The sequence below is a fragment of the Gopherus evgoodei genome, chromosome 10 (assembly GCF_007399415.2).
Source record: "Gopherus evgoodei ecotype Sinaloan lineage chromosome 10, rGopEvg1_v1.p, whole genome shotgun sequence".
Taxonomy (NCBI): Eukaryota; Metazoa; Chordata; order Testudines; family Testudinidae; genus Gopherus; species Gopherus evgoodei.
In genome coordinates this window covers 2,651,456-2,674,839 of record NC_044331.1, presented here as the reverse complement: position 1 = coordinate 2,674,839, position 23,384 = coordinate 2,651,456, and the positions used below count along the sequence as shown (strand labels likewise).

At 45.7% G+C, this 23,384-nt stretch overlaps 1 protein-coding gene across 1 annotated transcript in view; it reads left to right on the top strand.

Annotated features, from left to right (window-relative positions):
• Positions 1–23,384, top strand: part of ADAMTS7 (ADAM metallopeptidase with thrombospondin type 1 motif 7) — a 134,222-nt gene that overhangs the window by 6,000 nt on the left and 104,838 nt on the right. Inside the window, exons 2-7 of the mRNA XM_030578602.1 lie at positions 2,686–2,884; positions 8,669–8,865; positions 10,235–10,318; positions 11,250–11,374; positions 13,091–13,240; positions 17,987–18,130. Of these exons, the coding sequence (XP_030434462.1) occupies positions 2,686–2,884; positions 8,669–8,865; positions 10,235–10,318; positions 11,250–11,374; positions 13,091–13,240; positions 17,987–18,130 (899 nt within the window). The remainder of the gene's footprint in view (positions 1–2,685; positions 2,885–8,668; positions 8,866–10,234; positions 10,319–11,249; positions 11,375–13,090; positions 13,241–17,986; positions 18,131–23,384) is intronic.

The following is a 23,384-nucleotide window of genomic DNA, read 5'->3' as shown; positions in this document are numbered from 1 at the left end:
GTTTGTCGGAGACATCATGGAGGATAGCAATAGACAGGACTAGGTGCTAGTTGGGTTGGTGGGGCTGGTGTTAGCAGCAGAGAGAAGAGAAGTGACACCATAAGAAATTAATTTCAGCCCCATGAGCCTGATTTTCAAAGCTCCAGCTGAAATCAGTGGGGGCTGTAGATGCTCAGCGTCTGGAAAATCACAGACCCATAGTCTTTTCCATGGAAACCTCTGAGTTTCCACCACTAATTAAGGCCACAACCATGCAATTGGATCTGTACGGCTAGACCCTTGCACAAAGCCCATTAAAGACACTGAGGCCTTGCATGTGCATAAGGGCCTGTCTTTGTGAATCTGGTTGCAGGATCAGGGCCTAATTTGGGGGGGTAAATCCTGCTCTTCGGTGGTGTGCAGCTCCTGCTGGACTCTGCCAGACCCAGCCTGTGCATGTGAGGTTGGCGCATGTGAGTAGCATTTTGGCTTCACTGTGGGATGAAATAGCAGGAGAAAAAAAGGAGTGTGAGGAAGTAGCCTACACCAGAGCACCTTTGCCTGGCCTGGGGTCATGCTTCAGGCAGCCTGCCTCAGTTTCCCCTCAAGGGGCTCCTTAAGGAAACTCCACACACCCTTTTTGTCCAGTCACAACACCCCCTAATGGAGTCTGGATCAGATAAAATAAACTCAAGGATGAAACTTTAAGTCCAAACCAAAGTCCAGCCATTTAACCCTCATCAGGTTACTCTCAGTCCTTTCCTGCCTGTAGTCTCAGTTCGCCATCCCAGGGATCTCCTCTCCACACTCCTAGTGGTCTGTAATCACCATCCTTCCAGGCCTTCCTGCCTGAGCTTGCCTTCCTGCTTTGCCAGGCCCTACCTGGCTATCGTCTCAGTACTAAGTCCCAGGACTTTCTACTGGAGCCAGCCCACTCCTAGCAGTCCCTGCTCTCCGTCCTCAGTAGCAAGTACTCCTTCACTGCACTCGGCTTCTGCGCTTTATAGGGAAATCACCTGATCCATACCCAGATGTGCCTCTTCAGTAACCATGGTTGGCCCCAGGCCTCTGGCCCTTAAGGGGCAGCCACCCTGTAACAATGAGTCATAAGTGCCAGGAAATGCCCTTTTTCAGGATCTTTGTAACGACAGCAAACAAACAGCATAGCAATAGCTCTGATAGCCCCCAGGAAAGCGAATTCCGTCGTGTCTGTGTAGGCCTTGTGGCTGGAAGATTTCCACAGTGTGGATCTAGCCCTCTGGGGAAAGGAGAAGCTAATTGCGTGGAATCAGGGCACATGAAGCCCGGTGAACTGATGATCATACTTACAAATGTCTCCTGGAATAAATGGGAGAGTCTAATAACAAGGCTTTATTGTGCCACATTTTCATCTTCCCTTGGTTTTTTTCTGTTTGTGGCATGCAAAAGTAATGAAAATGTCAGATCAAAAGCATAATAAACGAAGCTGAAAAGGAGTGGGTTATTATGTAAGCATCCTACACAAAAATCCACTTCAGACAAGCCAGACATAGAGCAGGGCCACTCCACAGCAATGAACTCAGCTAAGAACCCACAGAGTGCTGTTACAACATGAAGAAACAGTCAAGTCACACAGCTAGCAGCACTGCCCTCCCGCAGCTCAGGGATCATCCGCTACTAAGAAACCTACAAACTCCTGCCCTAAAGCTCCCCATTCCTAGGAATGAAACAGATACACAGAGCAAATTCAGAGAGGTTGAAGTCAGGAGAATGGGAACGTTGCCTAATAGTAGTTACTACGGATCTCGTTCGATATCACAGATCTGAGACTCAAACACAGAGCCCATAGGGATCAGCAGTGGGGGAGTTTATTAAACAAATGAAAGCATTAGGATTTCATTTCCTGCCAAAGGAAAGATGCCAATAGCACATGCTCATTGTACCGTCCATGCTATCATTTGGCTCCGTGAGTAACTCTGAGTTTCCTGGCTTTGGGTTCCTGCAGTGAACTTGGACCCCTGTTCCTCTGCTTCCCTAAAGATGTTCTGATGTGTGAGCATGAGAAGCCAGAGCCTGGAACTCTGGGTTAAGGGTGGTTAAAAACCATGGGTGCGTAGACAGTGTAAATGGGCAGCAGCAACTAGCTTGAATTTAGAGGGACACCCTAATAAAAACACTGCAGTATTCTACAAGAACTACTCAGAATACTGGAGTAGCCCTGTATAAGATGTAGCACCTTGGTCTGTTACAGAAGAATAACAGAACTTTTAAATAAAGGCAGAAGCAAAGAGCGATTTTAACACAGGAGAGAAAAAGAAGCTTGCAATTGACTCGCACATGTAACCTTACTGTTCTTTCTTGGTGTTTTCTGTGTCTGTTTGTCTTCAGAAGCCTCTGTCTGTCTCCGTCTAAATCCTTACTGTTATTGGGCACCTCAGCATCAAACAGCCTTTCCGTTTGTTTCTAACTGGAGGCAGTTAAACTTTGCAGTGCAGGCATGAATTTTGCTTTCTGAATCTCAAATCTGGACTATGTTCAGTCCATGCTGGTTTGTTCTTCTGTGTGTGGGAGCTTACAGTTCTCAGCATGGATAAAGAGGCAAAAGCAACGTCTTTACAAAGCATCTATTTCTGCATGACAAATTCTGCAAACCCATCCCACTGTAATTGTCTTCACCATGAGTCAATGAATCATAGAAATCACACCAACTTTCTCTCCCCCTCCCAGAGAGGTGTATTTCGGCTCGCAAACGAAGACTATTTCATTGAACCTCTGGCTACAAATAAGCATGAGGACGGTACAGCCCGTCCCCATAGGATCTATAAACGTCATGCTCCAAAATATGAGGAAGAAGAGTTGATAGTGGAATCCAGCAGAAAGCGAGACAGGAAACAGCCCGATAACTTGGGAGCATGTGGAGTCCAAGGTATTTTATCTACTTTATTGCAGTTTCATAGTGAGTCAATAGTTGCTAGAGGAGAACTGATTTTAATAATAGGACAATGAAAGATAAACACTTGGGGTCCCATCCTGCTAGGTGCTGAGTGCCTTTGATATTAAAGCTCAGCATCTACCTCCTGTGCTAAAGCATTCAGCATCCTCACACACAACTCTACCTGTAAGAGGGATAGAAATTGAACATTAATTTGATGCTAAATCACATTGAAATTTGGGGGTTTATTCCATGAATGTATTGTACTGCAGGTCAAGTGTAACAACTAGCAATAGGCTGGCTAAAAAGAAAGCTCTTAGGCCACCCAGAATATTTCCAGCAAAGACATACTCCAACTGCAAGTGCATTTATGCCCCAAAAGGGACAGAGCCAGAGCCTTCACGAAGTCACTAATGCAAGACAAGTTTTGAAGTGGACGATGCTCCGGTACTACAATGAGGGTAGCACAATGAAACTCTAGGATAGATAGATGTATCAATAGCGAAGAGAGTGCCAAGTTTCCAGAACTGTAGACAAACGTTATTTCCACAGGCAGTTGTATTATGGAAGGGCTGACCGCTTTTCAAATTTCTGGTCATGAGTGAGTGACAGCTGCTAAGGAATTTGCTTGTGGAGCACCAGGCAATCATTTTGTGGTATTCACAACTTGAGTCGCACGAGTAACAAGGGTTATGCTAGAGTGCAGTATTTTTATTGTCACATGGCAATCATTTCTCGTGTGCATGTGCTCAGGCACTGCAGCCCTAAACCACAAGCCACTGATTGCCATGTTTTTCTTCTTACTTCAATGTGAACTTTCTGCTTTGTGGTGACTGTTTGTTTTCTTGCAAATATCAGTTTGTTGTGACTTAGCCATTGGTTGGACTTTCAGAGTGGAATAGTGGCCCCACTGAAGTCAAATTCTTCCAGAGCGGTGGACTTTTGGAATGTAGGTGAGGATTATTTGATCTAGAATAGCTGATCCAAAAGAGGAGAGACGTGAAGACTCAAATCAGCAGCATTCCTTTCCAAGAAGAGAGCGTGCCTTGAAAGACCAGTGGGCCATTCCATATATTTCAGCTTTTAAGGCCAGTAGGGGCCATTATGGTCACCTAGTCTGGCTTCCTGAATAGCACAGGCTACCCACTTCCACTTAGCTATTCCAGTATCAAGCCCACACCTTGTGGTTGAGCTAGCAAATATCTTTTAGAAAGACATCCAGTCTGAATTTAAAGACTTTAAGTGATGGCGAATCCACCACATCTCTCGGTAAACTGTCTCAACAGTCCATTATCCTCACTGTTCAAATGTTGCTCCTTAACTGTAGTCTAAATTTATCTAGCTTCATCTCCAGCCACTGAAGCGTGTTATGCCTTTGTCTGCTTGATTAAACAGCCCTCTCCTGTCAGGCATTCTCCCCATGTAGGTGTGACGGGTTAGATCACAGAACCCCTTTGGGGGCTGCCAACTGATGTGCTAAGACTTCTTCTGCCCTTGCTTTCCCTGCCAGCCTGGGACTCCAGCACCCTGTCTTGTTGAGCTAGACACACCTGTCTGACCCAGCACAGACCCAGGGTCTGAACCACGTGCCCCAAAGCTGCAGACTTGACTGAAAGCAAGTTAAGAAGTGTTCCAGTCTTTAACACTAAGATGCCCAACTCCCAATGGGGTCTAAACCCCAAATAAATCCATTTTATCCTGTATAAAGCTTAGGCAGGGTAAACTCATAAATTGTTCACCCTCTGTAACACTGATAGAGAGAGATATGCACAGCTGTCTGCCCCACCCCAGGTATTAATACATACTCTGGGTTAATTAATAAGTAAAAAGTGATTTTATTAAATACAGAAAGTAGGATTTAAGTGGCTCCAAGCAGTAACAGACAGAACAAAGTGAATTACCAAGTAAAATAAAATAAAACCCACAAGTCTATGTCCATTACAGTAAGAAAACTGAATACAGATAAACCTCTCTCTCAGCTGTTTCAATAAGCTTCTGTCACAAACTGGACACCTTCCTAAATCTGGGCACAATCCTTTCCTCTGGTACAGCCCTTGTTCCAGCTCAGGTGATACCTAGGGGATTTCTTATGATTGCTGCCCCCTCTCTTCTGTTCCACCTTCTTATATAGCTTTGGCACAAGGCAGGAATCTTTTGTCTCTCTGGATCCCCACTGCCCTTCTAAATGGAAAAACACCAGGTTAAAGATGGATTCCAGTTCAGGTGACATGATCACATGTCACTGTAAGACTTCATTACCCACTTGCCAGCACACATGTGTACAGGAAGACTTACAAGGAAAACAGAGCCATCAACAGACAATTGTCCTGGTTAATGGGAGCCATCAAGATTCCAAAGCACCATTAATGGCCCACACTTTGCATCATTACAATAGGCCCCCAGAGTTATATTTCATATTTCTAGTTTCAGATACAAGAGTGATACAATTATAGAAATAGGACAAACACACTCAGTAGATTATAAGCTTTGTAATGATCCCTTACAAGAGACCTTTTGCGTGAAGCATATTCCAGTTACATTATAGTCACACTCATTAGCATATTTTCATAAAATCATACAGAGTGCAACATCACAGTCGGTACTAACACACCATGATCACTGCAGCATCACCCAAGAGTTTCCAAATTACATTTTGTGCCTCAAACATTGACTGTCGTATTGGACAGTAACTAGAGGAGATTCGATTTTGCAGGCTTGGTAGTGAACCTGTGCCAGCCTCAGAGGAGGAGGCCTGCGTCTAGTCCCTTATGAAATCCTGAGTCTTTTCCCAATGATGCTACCACTCTCTTCAGAGGCGAAGGATAGCCTAATGATAAGAGCAGCAGCCTGGGGATTGAGAGACCCATAGTCAATTCCCTGCTCTGCCACAGACATCTTGAGTGGCTTTGGGAAAGTCATTTATTTCTCTGTGTCTCAGCTCTGCATCTATGAAATACTATTTTCCTACCTAACTGGTGTTTTGAGGATAAATACATTAAAGACTGTGAAATGCTCAGTTACTGTGATAATGGGGAGCTGTGTAAGTCTCTGAGACAGACATCTCAATTGCCAGGGCAGGAAGCAAACGGTATATTATCTGCCTTGTGCGCCAAGGCAGAAAGCTTTAAATGCACCGTTCATTGGTTACTAGCTCATTTGGAAAATTTGTAGATTGGATCCACTGCAGAACAGGTGAGACCCTCCAAAGCTGATCCAAGAGCCCAAATCTTCTCAGCACTTGCTGCCACAGAGAGTATCAGCAGCACAATCACGTGTCCTTCTGACACTGAAGGAGATGGACAAGGGCTGGTTAATAATATTAGCTAATATTCTTCACATCCTTACCGTGGCTTCTCTGCGGCTGTGGAGCATAGTAGAATTCTGTCCAAGGTGAAGTAGGGTGCATGGTACAGAGCAGCACTGGACAGGAGCTGCATTTTGTTCCCTGTGCAAGTACCGTAAATAGCAGAGGAGCAGTAAATCTCTATGTGATGGGTAACTCTAAGACACTCTGAACATACTGGGGGCTTGATGCAGGAATCACTGGGTGAAATTCTGTAGCCTGTACCATGTGGAGGATGAGACTAAATGATTCATAGATTTAAAGGTCAAGAGAGTCCACTGTGATCTTCTAGTCCAGAGGCCCCTGATCTGTGGGGCGTGCCCCCTAGGGGGCATGGAGGAATGTTCTGGGGGGCACGGCTGGAGCCTGGCCAGCACCCCTGGGGGAGGGGTGGGGAGCAAGTGCCACTCAGCTCCGCTCCTGGCCCTGGCTCTGGCCCCGGCTGCTGGCCCTGCTCTCAAGGCTCTGCTCCTGGCCGTGGCTGCTGGCCCCATGCCCAGGACCCCCACTGCTGGCCAAGGCCCTTGGACGAGGCTCTGCTCCTGCCCCCTGTCCTAGCCTCAGCCCCCTTTCCCCTGTCTACATCCCCCCTCCCAGAGCCGTGGCCCTACTCCACCAAGTACCTAGGGAAAGTTGTTCCAGTGGTTAGTTACTCTCACTCTTAAAAATTTACACCTAGGACTGAATTGGCATAGCTTCAGCTCCCAAACGTTGAACCTTGTTCAGCCCTTGTCTGATAGATTGGAGAGGTCTCTGTATCAGAAGTCTTTCCCCAGGTAGGTATTTATACACTGTGATCAAGTCATCTCATAGCCTTCTGTTTCTTAAGCTAAATACATTGAGCATCTTTAGTCTATCATTACAAGCAAATGATCCCTTTTGGCCTTAAAAATCTATTAATTTATGATACTGAATGAATGAGTGAATCCCCCGGGGCCTCATTTGCCCAGATGATGATGCATGTAAATTTCTACTAGAGTATGGACTAGTAATTTAGTCCAAATCACACTTTGGAAAAGAGCATGTAGAAAATCCGTAGGATTTCCATTACTCTGGTCCTACCACTTTGGATTATTAAAGGGGCTGATTTTATGTATAAAACAATACCCAGCAAGGTAATGGTACATTCACCACATATATTGTTTTCTGCCAATGTGTCCTGCTGCATACAGTGAACATATACATACAGCAGGGTGAGTATTTAGGACAGTGTTTGCAGTTAACATTCTATACGCACTTCCTTTGGTGTCCAGAACTCCATGTTTTCCCAATTGCCCCACATCATAAGACCCACATAAGTCAAAGCTTTACAGTGAAGTTTGCAACAAAAATGAGTTCTAAGTAAGTTATTTTCATTAAACTTCCATGATGATATCTTAACACTGGAGACTTCTCAAATTATCTGGATATTTGGGATTCTTTAGGACTAGAGGACAAACTTTCTCTCATTATTTAAAGCACAATGCAGACAGTAAACATGGACAAGTTTATTGTTAGTGAAGTAATCCTGAACCTTTCAAGCCTGGACAGAAAAGCAATTCCAGCTATTTATGATGCGGTTAGTAAAGCTCTTATTCAGCCTGCGATTGACCCTGACACGGGGGCAGTATCACAGGAGAACTCTCCACATGACACTGCCCAGTTGCTATGTGTAATTAGGCCCATTCCAGCTTCCCTTCAGCATCATGCCATCTTTTTTCCCAGGTTTTTTTTTTACATGAACACTCTTGTTGTCTCTCTCTAGGGTGGAACTCCTGGTGGCAGGCCCAAGGGATTCTCAGTGGAATTCCATCTCCTGTGCAGCCCCACAAAGCCTGAGGTTAGGTCTTGGTGACTTTTCTAGCTTGGTCAGGACCCTTGGAGACCTCTAGGATTTGGTGTGAGCCATCAATCCAGTTTATAGGGTAGTGAATTTATTGTATTAAGGAGCTGTGTCCCCTTGACAGAACCTCTGGTGCTGCATGGGTGAAAATAATCCATATTGTTCAGCCACTAGTTTTATTGATCTCTCACGTATGTGCCCAGACATTCCTTGATGGTTGCCTAATAAATTGGTATATAAATAAAAATATTAATAACTCTGCAATGTAGGTTTCCTGTTGCTGTTTGAGTTTCTCCATGGCCTGCGTGCAATATTCCAGGGCAGAGTTCCAGTAAAAGAACTTGATCCAAACCCACATTTGGATTTCTCTCCAATACGCTAATGCCACCAAGCAACAGAAAGAGTTCAGAGGCCTTTCTTCTAAGTGGTCTTTTGAACATGTGGCTCGACAGAGTAGGTAAGAGGGAGTTAATGGTCTGTGAGTCAATGGTTTGTGTCTTGAGGGCTCTAGTGGCTTGGATGGGATTAATTCCTTTTTAAAATAAAAAATCCTCTTATATTCCACCAAGCTTTCAGCCATTATCGAAAGCCCATTCCCTTCTCCATTCTTCAGAATCTCCACAAAGCCTGGAGACGTCTGAGAAACGGAGAGAGAGATGGGAACAGAAACAGCAGAGGAAGCGAAGAATAAAGCAGCGCTCCATCAGCAAGGAGAAGTGGGTGGAGACCTTGGTGGTAGCGGACGCCAAGATGGTGGAGTATCACGGAAGTGAAAATATAGAAAAGTATGTGCTGACCGTAATGAACATGGTGAGTTCTGGGTTCCATGACCGTGAAATCCATTGGTGTCCTTGGAGGCCCAAATGTAACCCATACGGGTCAGTGGCATAGATACAGGTCATTTGAATTCCAGGATTCAGCCCTTTCCAGCGATGCCAGTTGCTTGTGCAGGGGAGGAAGGCTGTGACTAACATTCCCTTATTCCCCTATGCACGCATGTAAGGCAGCTGACAGTTCTCTGCTTGGTAAACAAATGCAAGGTAATAGCCTGCCTTCATTTTGGACCTGATCCTAAGCAACTGGTGTCAACGCAAAGATTCCCATTGACTTGAGGGAGCTTTGGATCAAGCCCTTCATGCTCACGACTCCTGAAGATTTCAGTGTTAGTACCACACGTCAGAGAGGAGCTGCGGAGAAGATGCAGTTGTGTTTAGCAACCTCATCTAGAAACAGCTTCCTGCAGCTCACCAAATAATGCTCTGAGCTGGGGCCAGCTGACCCGGGACCGAGTGAAATACTAGCCTGGCTAGCACTGGGTACGTGAATGGCTTTCCTAGGAATGTGTCATTGTGAACAGTTAAAGGGAAAGAGGCAAGTAAAGCAGCCAGTAATAGGTGAGGAAAAACCCTGGCACAGAACTAGGAGAATGTATGTTATGTGCCGTAAGGGCTGTAATAAAAGTCAAACGCAGGCTCGAAAAGTTAATTACAGTAATTGCATTCAAATGCTTCAGCGGTGAACATTGCTGCTTAATCTTTCAGAGCTCAGAGATACATTTAATTGGAAGCTAGGTGGCATTAATGAGTTGGGTTAATGAGCTAGCCCTTCGCCTCCAGAGACCCACATTCAGTTTTGTCTGAGGTCACAAGTGAAATGAACTTTGTGATCTCAGTCTAGTCACCTGGTGCTATTTGCTCATATCATAAAACCACCAGACAGTTTAGCATAATTTGGCACAATTAGCCTGTTCCTCTCTTAACACAGTTCTGGATGTGGCTAGTGGTTCCAGCAGAAGATGATGGGGGCAGAAGACTTGGGTGCCACATCATTTACTCCATCATTAGTGACCAAGTTGGAACAGTTCCCCTTGAGAAACCATACACAGTCATTACGCAGTGTAAGCACATTCCCATGCACCTTTTTGGTTGAAATTCACAGCTCTAATGATTTCCAGTAGCGCTGTAGGCATGTCATTCTTGTTTAGGTCCAGCTCTGGGTCTGAACTTTCTTAGCGTTGAACCCACCCCTGATTCTAAGGAACTTCCGATTTGGGACTACACTACCCAACAGTGTCTTTTAAGACCATGCTTCTCTATCCGATGTGTTTGCCATGAGTATTGCAAGCAGAGTGATTGCTTTCTCCCACCCATTATTTTCCCGGCTGTTTATATTTCTGCAGGTGGCAGGTATATTCCATGATGCCAGCATTGGAAACCCTATCAACATTGCAATAGTTCGTCTTATCCTGTTAGAAGATGATGAGGTAAAAAGAAAACAATGTGACTCATATTTTTGGTCCATTTCCATCTTGGCAGCTCAGTATGCTTCTGTATGGTCAGTTGAGAACTGGCCATGAACTCCATAAACTCTCACTTTCATCTCATGTGCATGGCCAGAAAGATCTTCCACAGAATAAACACAGGCACTAGAGATTTGATGCTGTGATTGCTGCATGGGTGGGATTCTCTTGGAAGCCAGTGGGAGTTCCACAGGCAGAGACATTGTAGAATCTGGCCCTTATATTGAGAAGTAGCCACTTATTCAGTAGTTCTTAAAGGATTCCTAACAAAATGCAAGTATCATCCTCCCCATCCAGCAACCTCTGGGAACTAACTCTACTGCCTACTGGACATGCCGTTTTTCTCTTGGCAGCATTTCCATTAACATTAGAGGCAGGGTGGCTCCACTCTGGCAGAGATGTGACTGTGAGTTAGGGTGTTTCTCAGCAGATGTTGTAGTCTTCTTTCTAGTTTCCAGAATTGGCTTTGTCCCATAGGAGCATCCCAGCTAGCAGCACTGTATGATGAATGTGAAATGTTGATTGTTTGTGCTTCCCAGCTGCAGTTATCATTCTCAGCTAAGCCTGAAGTTGCTCAGCTGTTTGATCTGTTTCCCCCAGCTGTGTCCTTGTAAAAGATTTGACAGACTAATGGGAATATTTTCCTGCAGGTTTTTTTAACTCCCTTCACTAGACTGTCTAACATTTCCACTTGATCATAATCAAATGATAGTAAAAAAGAGGTGGATTCTGAGCTCAGCTATGTGGTGTAAATCTGGAGTAATTCCATCTAAGTCAGTGTAGTTCCTTCCAATCTGAATTTGGTGTAACTGAGGTCAGAATCTGTCCCCGGTGTCTCTAAGTGACAAAAAGGACACCACCATGACAGCAGACTTTTACTTCCTTATGTTGGCAGGAGGATTTGAAAATCACCCATCACGCGGACAACAGCTTGAGAAGTTTTTGCAAATGGCAGAAAAGCATCAATGTGAAAGGAGAAGCCCACCCACTACATCATGATGTAGCTGTCTTGCTGACCAGGTATCCTGCTTTGTGTTTTCTGCGTGTGCTAGCTCTCTGGTTTCAGCAATTTACCAAGTAGTTAGAAATACCTACAAAGCTGGGAGATAGAGAGAGACACTAGGATCTAATGTGAGAGAGAGAGAGAAAGAGGATGCTATTTAAATTCCATTTTCCTTATGTGGGCCCTTTTTTGAGTCTTACACATGTGACTAGAGATGCAACCTGCTGTTTTGTGATTAGCCTATTCCCAAAATCGGCGCTAGCCTCAGAGTTCAGATCCAAATCTGGAATATGGATTCAAATTTACCAGCATCTGGGGCTGTTAAAATGCAGGGGTTTGGTTTGACCCCATCTTCAGTTTCCTGACCCCCATCGGGGATGTTTACTTGTATAAACTTGCCATTTTGTCTTATGGATCAAGGCAGGGATTTGCAAAAGAGCATCAGGGAGGGTGCCTAATTCCCAGTGAAATCCTGTGGGATTTAGGCACCTAGATTCTTCAGGCTTCTGTGAGGATCCCAGCCCAAGTGTGTTTTCCTTATGGGTAAGGGGTACAGCCTGCAGACTTTAAGCCACTGCAGTCTGGTCTATGGAGATATCAAGTTGTTTCAGTAACTCCCAAAGCATTCACAAGCACGGCATCTCCCACAACACTCCCATTTTCTCCAGGAGATCTATTTTGCAGTAGAAATAAGACACTGCAGGGCAGTACATGCCTGTGGGGTTATTGTTATTGTCCTTCTTGGGCAGCTGTAGTCACAGCCATAGCTACCTGGGGTTGCCGTGATCCCCCAAGAAATGCACTGGCCTCCTGTCGTGTTCCATTGCTTAATTATTCCCAGCCCCAGCTGTGCTTTTAAAGTCCAATTAATGTAACCAAGCACCTTTTGATTTTAAATTAATCAGGCTCCTTAGTAAGCTGGGCTCCTGGGAGAGCAAATGGAAAAAGAGGGTCATAAATCTATTATGTTCAGATGCATCCACTCTTTGTTTCTGTTTAGCCACTTAATATGTTGTCACCTTTTATATACACACTATATATGTTACAGCAGGGTTAGTCAGATACTATGTCATGTCCCAGGATGGAACACCAGTGCCCAGTTAGCCATAGGAGGCAGATATAATGGCACTGTGCAAATTGTATCCATCAGGTACACAGTACCGAGAGCCTACTATATAGAAGTGAGACCAGAGTCCCTTCTATTCAGGGAGATGTTTACAATCCCCTACTCCAGGGGTCGGCAACCTTTCAGAAGTGCTCTGCTGAGTCTTCATGTATTCACTCTAATTTAAGGTTTCGCATGCCAGTAATACATTTTAACATTTTTAGAAGGTCACTTTCTGTAGGTCTACAATGTAGAACTAAACTATTGTTGTATGTAAAGTAAATAAGGTTTTTAAAATGTTTAAGAAGCTTCATTTAAAATTAAATTAAAATTCAGAGCCCCCCGCACCAGTGGCCAGGACCTGGGCAGTATGAGTGCCACTGAAAATCGGCACGTGTGCTGCCTTTGGCACATGTGCCATAGGTTGCCTACTCCTGCCCCACTGAATACAAACCTTGCATTGCTTGCAACATTCAGAGTTCCCCTTTCAATCTAATCGCTGAGCCCACTCCAGAGTTTTCAGACAATAGTTTTGCTCAGTTTTATTTTGACACTTTGGAAGGTGCTATGATTTAAATAACTGATTTGTCCTATGTGTGTGTTTTGTTTTTTCCCCTGAATGTAAAAGGAAAGACATCTGTGCTGCAATGAACAGGCCTTGTGAGACTCTGGGTCTCTCTCATGTGTCAGGAATGTGTCAGCCTCACAGAAGTTGTAATATAAATGAGGATACAGGACTTCCCCTGGCTTTCACCGTGGCACATGAACTCGGACACAGGTACTTAGGGATTTGTTTAATCTCTTTCATGACCCCTCTCCTGGAAAGAGACATTGTTCAGCTCTTTAAAGAGTGCATGTGGTACAGAAAGTGGGAAAATATCCATCTGTACTCAGCCTTGCCTTACGCAGGCAACCCCTCTCAAGTCAGTGGAAGTTCTGAGTTTACCCTGCGGGTTTTGCTCAGAGAGTTTCATTTTTAGAACTTTGTTATTTTCTAAGTTTAACCTGTCTCTGCACACTCCCAGGAGTCCCAGCTCAGTTACATTCATATGTCAAATCCAGTCTGACTGAACTTGGTGTCTCTGACTCCGAGGCAAGCTGAGTGGTGTTCTGTAAATGGGCTGGCCCAAGAGCAAACTAGAATTCGTGAAATGTTTTGAACAAAGCTTTTTAATTAGGAATTCTTCAAATTTAGTTTATTTATAGAATTGGCGGCAAATGTTTGGTTTGTTCTCCCAACCTCTTTAATGCAGTTAACCTTTGGAAAGGTCTTTTAAATATCAAATTAATACAGCTCCAGGAAACCATTATATATTTAAATGTTAATTTCATCTCATATTGTGAATATCACATTTCTGTGGGTAAGTATATATTATCTGAAGTTTAATTAAATCAGTGTGGTTCAATAGTCTCATCTTTTCCTTATTTGGGTTTGCAATAAGAAAGACTACTTCAAAATTCTTTAATATTTACATTAAAATATATACTTTAAGGAAAGTACCATGTATTGATACTGACTTAATGCACTGACTTGCATTAAACTTTGGACTCATCGATCCATTAATTAAATGTTTGTTTTACATTTTCCCCTTTTACGTCCTCATTGGGTTTGATATCAGCTATGCCACATTGATCCTCTTCTTTGCAGACATTATTTCTTCCACATTATTTCAATTATATTTTTAGCAAATGCCTCAGAAATATACAAAAGTGAATAATGTGTCAAATTGGCTACTTACAGACAGCTACAGCTATAGTAAACCACAGCCTTTAAATTAAGTAACACCATTTACTGCCTGCTTTGTTGTCCCTGGCCATGTCTACATCTAAAATTTTGCAGCGCTGGTTGTTACAGCTGTATTAGTACAGCTGTATAGGGCCAGCGCTGCAGAGTGGCCACACTTACAGCAACCAGCGCTGCAAGTGGTGTTAGATGTGGCCACACTGCAGCGCTGTTGGGCGGCTTCAAGGGGGGTTCCGGGACCGAGATAGCAAACCGGGAAAGGAAACCAGCTTCGCCGCGGTTTGCTCTCTCGGTCCCGGAGCCAGCCAGCAAACCGCAGGGAAGGAGACCTGCTTGCTCGGGGTTCCGGGACCGAGAGAGCAAACCGGGAACGCCGCGGTTTGCTCTCTCGGTCCCGGAGCCAGCCAGCAAACCGCGGGGAAGGAGACCTGCTTGCTCGGGGTTCCGGGACCGGGAAAGGAAACCAGCTTCGCCGCGGTTTGCTCTCTCGGTCCCGGAGCCAGCCAGCAAACCGCGGGGAAGGAGACCTGCTTGCTCGGGGTTCCGGGACCGAGAGAGCAAACCGCGGCGAAGCTGGTTTCCTTTCCCGGTTTGCTCTCTCGGTCCCGGAACCCCGAGCAAGCAGGTCTCCTTCCCCGCGGTTTGCTGGCTGGCTCCGGGACCGAGAGAGCAAACCGCGGCGTTCCCGGTTTGCTCTCTCGGTCCCGGAACCCCGAGCAAGCAGGTCTCCTTCCCCGCGGTTTGCTGGCTGGCTCCGGGACCGAGAGAGCAAACCGCGGCGTTCCCGGTTTGCTCTCTCGGTCCCGGAACCCCGAGCAAGCAGGTCTCCTTCCCCGCGGTTTGCTGGCTGGCTCCGGGACCGAGAGAGCAAACCGCGGCGTTCCCGGTTTGCTCTCTCGGTCCCGGAACCCCGAGCAAGCAGGTCTCCTTCCCCGCGGTTTGCTGGCTGGCTCCGGGACCGAGAGAGCAAACCGGGAAAGGAAACCAGCTTGATTACCAGAGGCTTCCTCCTTCCACGGAGGTCAAGAAAAGCGCTGGTGAGTGTCTACATTGCATTACCAGCGCTGGATCACCAGCGCTGGATCCTCTACACCCGAGACAAAACGGGAGTACGGCCAGCGCTGCAAACAGGGAGTTGCAGCGCTGGTGATGCCCTGCAGATGTGGACACTCTCAAAGTTGCAGCGCTGTAACTCCCTCACCAGCGCTGCAACTTTCTGATGTAGACAAGCCCCCTGTCAGCACCTGATTCACTGTCTTTTATATCAGTTGCCCCTGGGAGCTTTCCATATTAGCTGTAGTTACTGCTGACAGTGTGTAATAAATACATTTCTAATTCCATGCATTTCAGCGAGTGGGAAAGCAACAATAAAAGAATTATTAAGCTTGGCGGTTGTGCATTTGCAAAAGCACAAAATGAACCATTTGCAGGAACAAGGAGCTAAGCAGTGACTCCCCAAGGTTCAGACTGTGAACAGCATGTTCCTGTACGCCAGTGTCTGCAGTGATTATATGAGACAAATATTTGTTCATAGAGAACAAATTGGAAACAAGCTAATTTTCATCATCTTTAGGCAGTTGGGCTTAGCCAATCATTCTTGCACTGAATTCTCTGGACCTCATTCTGATCTCACTTGCACTGGATTAAGGCCAATGTAATTCAACTGACTTCAGTGGAAATACACCAGACTTACACCAGTGTGAGAGGAACAGCAGGCCTCTGGGTTAGGAGGACGTAGAGTAACTATGGAGAGGAGATTATGAGGCTATAGTCCCTTCAGTTTTATCTGTGGGCAAAATTTTCAGAACACCTAAGGGACTTACAGTGGGGCTTGGTGCTTTGGAAAATTGTATCCTGTACTGTATGGGTTTTACATATATCAGACAAACTCACTGGGCCAATTTTAAGTGCATGCCACCACTTGGGACTCCACACCGTGGGAGCCTTTCAGTCTTGCCAGTGTTGATGCCCCACTGCAAAAATTGGGCAATACTGCAAAAAAAGAGCTGCAAGTATCTGCTCGAATTTTCTCTCACTTTGCTTAGTCTGCACTCAGTGCCCTTTGTGCATTCACTTCTCAGGATCATTTGTGCAAGCGCGTTTTACTGGCAGCACTATTCACAGAAAGTACATCGCAAAGTTGAACGTACGAGTACTTGTGGAAACCAAACGTTCAATTCATACTTGTGGCTGTAGCATGCTTGCCCAATCAAGGAACAGAAACAATAGCCTGTGACTTATCTGACCAGTCATAACTAACCAAATATAGCTTTAATTCAGCAAGAATCAAATTCTTTCTGTGGTGTTAAAAACATAATCACATGAAAGTGCATCAGATTTCTAACAACTAAATCTGAGGAAATTGTGAAGTACTCACAGGTGTTGTGCAATCAGAAAAGGAGGCTAACTGAGTGCTATATCATCTGTTGTGTATTATCCACTCAGCTGTGCTTATGGTATGTGCTGTCCTGGTCTCCACCCTTCCCTCAATCAACAGGCAGCAAATCCACCTCATGTCCACATCTCCAGTTCCAGCACTGAAACTCAAAATTGCCTAGGGAGGTTGTGGAATCTTCACCATTGGAGATTTTTAAGAGCAGATTAGACAAACCCCTGTCAGGGATGGTCTTCAGTGGTTCTTAACCTTTACTGCAGCCTGCACCCCTTTGGTTCTCAAAATATGTTCTCGCACCCCTTATCACAAATCATTGAAGTCGGTCAGTTGTTTAAACCTAGATATATCATATATCTATTGCCTTCATTCATAGAATGAAGGAGATAGAATTATATATTTATTTTAATTTCTCAGTAAAATTAAGAATACATGAAAAATTACACACTTTTTTTAGAATTACGTATTTATTATTATTTCTTTACAAAGGCAACAAATCCTGAAATTTTTCCTAGAATGGCAGGGGCACCATTGGTGCAAATTGATCCCCACACACCAACCGTTATCTTATGCTTAGATTTGATGAAACAAAGTATTTGTACTTACGTGCCTGTGCTTAATTTATGTTTTCGATGATTTACCTTTTAAAAAAATCTGGCATGTCTCACACCCCCAGAAAGAGCATCTTGCAGCCCCAGGGGGTGCGCACACCCCAGGTTAAGAATCACTTTAGACTCTAGATAATACTTAGTCCTGCCATGAGTGCAGGGGACTGGACTAGATGACCTCTCGAGGTCCCTTCCAGTCCTATGATTCTGTGTCTCTGTGCCCTGCTGCAGGCCCTGCATAAAGTGCAGTAACTGGGGGGATTCCCCACATCACCCAGCCACCCACTTCCCTCCACCCTTGGATTAGTTATTGGTAGTCCGGTAGTGCATTAAGGCCCTCACTGCGACTGGAGCCCCATTGCGCTGGGCACTGTCTATACACCCAGGAGTCCCTACCCCACAGAGATCACAGTCTAAATAGACAAGGCAGAGAGGGGGAGTAGCTTGCCCCAGGTCACACAGTGGATCAGTGACAGAGCCAGAAATAGATCACAGGTCTCCTGGTTCCCAGTCCAGGGTCCAGTCCATTGAACCAGTTGGGTTCACAATGACAGTGTGATGTAACTTTTATTGCATTGGATCTGGATTCATTACAGTTGCTGATGAGGTAAAGTCTCTGTACAGAGCAGTGGTGTGTTAAGAACAGAGTAACTGGGAGAAACTGTCATGGGGCTCTGTACTGTAAGGCTTGATGTGAATGTGCTAGAAAGCAAAGCACCTGTGTGGTTGTATCCAAGCATGTGGCTCACCTCTCCTTTGTGGGACTGTGCTCTTACACAGTTTTGGGATTCAGCATGATGGAAGCGGCAATGACTGTGAGCCAGTTGGGAAAAGACCTTTCATCATGTCTCCACAGCTCCTGTATGACACCTCTCCACTCACCTGGTCCCGCTGCAGCAGGGAGTACATCACACGATTCCTTGAGTAAGTCCCCCACCCTCTCTCCTTACCTTCCTTCAATATCTGTGCTAGCGTCAGGGCTCATCAGTCAGTCAGGAGTCTGGCGCCATAGTCAGAGGGGGCCTGGATGAAATGGAGAATAGGTACAGAACACATCTGATTGCTACTGGCTGGCTGCCTTCAGCATGGGCTTGGAGTGGCTGGGCTGCCTAGTCATTGTTAGGCAGTTCAAGGACTTGACAGTGGAAGGAGGACAAGCCTTATGTAGGGGTGAGGAGGCAATGGGAGTGGGGGTGGAGGTGGGTTTGCCCCTGAGGAAGAATTTTCTGGAAGAAGAAGAGGGCTGAAGTGTGGATGGACTTGGGGCCTGTGTAGCCTTGATCCATCCACACCAAGACCAACACTACAACAAGACTTGGTAAGGACACAGGGCCTCCAGAGGTGGCTTATCTCATCTACTGGTTAACATTCTCGGGATGCATTTTTAATCTTCATTGTGCTCTATTTTCAGTGCCTTAAAAAGAGAGCTGCAAGCCCTTTGTTAATGGAGGAAAAGCTCGGTTTTTTTCACTAGCACTTCTGGAGATAACTTCTCAGCCTCTACTGTAAATGGGATTTTGACTTCTTGAAGCAGCGCTTCTCACTGAAACGCAGCTCAAAAGGGCTTTCAGTCTTGGGTGGAGGTCATGCAGAAAGGACCATTCAACAATGAGCTGTAGATGTTCTTGATATTGGCATATCAAGGCAGAGAATGGGACAGAGGATTGGGACCTTTTGTAATTAGCAACCAATGTTTCTGATATTCTACAACAGTGTTTCCCAAACTTGGGACGCCGCTTGTGTAGGGAAAGCCCCTGTCGGGCTGGGCCGGTTTGTTTACCTGCCACGTCCACAGGTTCGGCTGATCATGGCTCCCAATGGCTGTGGTTCACTGCTCCAGGCCAATGGGAGCTGCGGGAAGCGGCAGCCGGTATGTCCCTCAGCCCACGCCGCTTCCCACAGCTCCCATTGGCCTGGAGCAGCGAACCATGGCCACTGGGAGCCACAATCAGCCGGACCTGCGGACGCAGCAGGTAAACAAACTGGCACGGCATGGCACGGCCCACTGGGGCCTTTCCTTACAAAAGCAGTGGCCCAAGTTTGGGAAACACTGTTCTAGAACATGCATCACTTGAAACCTTCTGTTGTCTTCAACAAATGTTAGTGCCTGATGTGCTCTCTGTTTAATGAGAACTGAGTGGAGGAACTGGGGGTAAGTGGAAATGTGCAACCTCATTCTTCCCCCATTTATTGCTCATGAGCCCTCGTGTGTCCAGACTCCAGATCACTGGTATCTAATTTTGACAGCTGACAGAGAACTGTTTGGGGAGTAGAAAGGAATTTGCTTTCGGACAGCACCTTTCATAGTCAATGTATTCCCAAGGGGCTTTCCCAAATAGGGAGTTAGATGACGGGACTTGGGCACTGTGGAGCAAACATCGGGCCCAGTTCTCTGAATTGCTGGTCCCCACCTTGAGATGCAGACAGCTGCCCTTCATTCCCATTGGATCTCAGCATCTTGCTGAATCAGGCCCTACGTGAATGACAGTCCATTCACAGGGACTGACCATTAGAGCCCTTTGTGCAGAGTGGGAGTGGGCGTGCTGGATTGGATGCTAGCAGTGAAATCCTGGTCCCATTCATAGAATCTCAGGGTTGGAAGGGACCTCAGGAGGTATCTAGTCCAACTCCCTGCTCAAAGCAGGACCAATCCCCAGACAGATTTTTGCCCCAAATCCCTAATCAATGGGAATTTTGCCACTTACTTCATTAGGGCCAGGATTTCACTTTAGGGTTATTCCTCTCTCTTACCGAAAATAAAGCATTGTAGCAACGCCACTGATCTCCTTTCTAAACAGCCTCCTATTTTCTTTCCCACTGCAACACAAGATCTATGACTGCCATCCAGCCAACCGGTGTCAACTCACTCTCAGGCTCCGGAGCGGTGTAAAACTTCAGTTACATTCTTTTCTACATTTCATTACCTCGTGCCATTGGCTGTTAATCCCGATTCCGAATGCACATTTAAATCACACAAAACTTTCTGGATTACATGTCCTTATGTCATGTCACATAAACGTGTGGTGTTATGCTGTATCCTACAGAAAAGAACCCGAAGCACTATAAACTAATAGATGGTCTTTTGAATGCGTGTGTTAGATTGTTGCTCTCAGTGTAGATCCTTAAGATGCATCCAATTTTCTCTATTAATTACTAGTCGGGATACTCACACGTGCAGCTGTCACACGTGCACGCCCAGGAATACTGGTTCTGCTCTCGCTCACACAAGTGCCACTCCGGTGATTTCAGTGGAGTTACTCCTCATTTACACCAGTGCAAACTAGAGGAGAACCTGGCTGAGATTCCAGCCATAGGGAGACATTGCAGTACCTGTGCTTTAGTTCATGTCATTTTCCCATCACAATGAACTTCACAGTTGGAAGAGTAGGAATGTAGCCACTCTATAGACCCTGCTCCCCACTCCTGCAATAGAAGCAGCAGCACAGTGCAAGGAAAAAAGGGGGCAGCTCAGTCTGAAATGTTCCACCCCCCTACTGCCTTGCACTGGCAAACAGGATGGACAGCAATCTGGGCCCAGACAAGCACTACAAGTGCCTGTGATCTCTTCTGTTCTGCTTCTCAGGCATTCCCAGCGCCACTGCAAACATGACATGCGAAAACACAGGCCCTGGCTTGTGCCAGTTTGACTTTTTCATGCTCTCGCGACCTGGTGTTCTCATAGCAAAGCTTTACCTTGCTTTACCCTCCGCTCTGCACTGAGTGACTTTCCAAGGCAAACGAATTCTGTTTGTCTCTGGGCCGGAGGTATTCCAGGCTGCAGCTAGGCCGAGCCACATTCTTTTGTACAGCTGTTTATTTTTAGCACCACATAGCTGACTCTTCGGTTTGTTATTGGGTTCTTAGCCTGGTGCCTAGAGATTTACATCCATCAATAAGTGCCTTGCATTGCTGGGACATTTCTCTTCATTATTGCAGGGAAAAGAATGAGGGGGCCTTCACAAAGCACTGCCAGGGGAAATTGTGCTCATCTGTAAGGAACCGGGCAGCCAGGCAGAAGGCCTAGCTATGGGCACGGAGTGAGGGTTGGTTGTGTCACTGATCCCCCATCTCAGGTACTCAGCTCTAAATGACAGCCAACAGCTCAAATACACAGCCTTGGCCCTCAGGTGGTGTAAGCTAGTGTAGATCTATGACTTCAATGGAGCTATGCTGACTTTCACCAGCTAATGCTCTGGCCCTCTATTTTTAACTTCACTTTTAGAATAGGAATTTCCTGATCACCATAACCTTGAATCGCATTTCCCAAGAAAGAAAAGATTCATCTGGATGCATTTCCAGTTAATTTCTGTTTCTCTGCTCCCCCAAGAAGGGCAGCTTTTCCTTCAAGGAGAGAGAACACTTCAGCAAAAGTATTTCATTGTCTGTGACATCCCTCAGGCCAGCGAAAGGGGATGGTGTGAGCACAGAAATGTCTGTGTTGTTAGAATAACGTTGGCAGGAAAGTGGGGAGGTATAAGCCAAGGAATTAGACCCTTGTGACCCAGGCTTGCTAGATGTGCCTGTAACAGTCTTTACATTGAAAATTGCACTGTCCAGTTTTGTACAAAAGAGAGAAAGAAATCAATAAAAGATTTGAACATGTGAAAACAATGTGTATGTTAAATGGAGAGCTGCCCTGGGCATGCATCCATGTGAACCTACCTGTCTTGCTCGGAAGCCTCCGGGCCTGAACATGTGAGGGGCTGAACAATTCACATGAAGATCAGCAGCACTCAGCTGGGTGAGGTCCCAAAGACCAGAGATGGCCTCGCCCTAGCGAGTCACCTCTTCCTACTCCCTCATTGTGACTAGATTTTTTTTAAAGTGACCAGCACCATTTAAATCTAAGAAATCCACCATGAGTCTGGAGGAGGCTATGAATCTTATCGCCCCCAATAGCTAATGGAGACCCTCCTTTGGCTCAAGAAATAGCTCTGCTGCTCATGGATCCAAGGGTCTCTGGTGCAAGTGCCAGCAAAGCTGGCTATTGCCATGAGTAGTTCAAATCATCCTGCAAGGCAAGTCTGGTATGGGGTCTGACAGCTTAAATAATAGACTTAGGAAGCGATAACAATTGTGCACTCGCAATCAAGTGCATTGTTAAAGTAGGGCACCTAAGTAGTTTTCTCTCTCTAGCCTTAGCACAAGAGAGTATTAAGACTCTTCGGTGTCACCACAAAGGGAAGATGTTCCATAGTGAAAGTAGAAGACTGACTTTACTATGGGGGGGAACGAACTATGCCTGTTTCCTGTCCCATCAGTGCCAGATTTCTCCCAGCCCTCTCACTGTCTAGGCCAAGGGAGAGAGAATACTTTGGATAGAGTGACAGAAGTACTCTTGGAGGTAAGGGGCTGGCTGCCAGTCTGACAGGAGCTGCAGCTCAATGACCCACAAAATGAGGGAGGATTTTGGCTTCCAAAGATGATGCATGAACACAGGAAAAGGGTTTCAAAGGCAGATGCCAAGAATGAGAAAACGAAGTGCTTGCTATCTTAGTGCCACTCCCTCTGTGTGATCTGAAAAGCAGGAGGCATCCAAAGGTTTCCATGTTGTGACGGCACTCTCTGGCTCGATGGCCATCAACTAGTCTAACCTCTTGTGTATCACAGCCCACCAACCCCAACCACACACCAACTCCAATCACACACCAACCCCAACGACCGAAATGAGACCAAAGTATTCCAGCCCACAGGAGACTAGACTAGCATGCGCCATAGGCAGGGGAGAGCTCATGGCATCAAAACCAAAATATCAGGAGTAATTATTCTTTGTCTGTTTGTTACAGTTATCTAGAGACTGAATGGCCGTACCAAATGCCATGGAGAGATCAAGGAGCAGGTTTTTTCGCCCTTGTTCTTTTGACTGAAGTTTCACATCAGGCAGTGAACAAGCCAGTCTTAAGGAACAGCAATGCAATGCCATGGGTGCAGGTGACGCTTAGAGTCCAATTCTTACAGCTTGACTTGACATGGCACTGAATACATTGTTTCTCTTTCTATAAAACACCTCTTTGATGTTTTTCCATGAGCAAGTAAAGAAAATAGCTTTGGAGCTGCCAGGCAGTGACTTTGCTCAACTCAGAAATGAATGTAAAGATTGCAGCAGGAATATAATATTTAATTCCAGTTCAGTGCTATAGTACTCACAGAAATCTAGACCTCTCAAGCATAGTCTAGA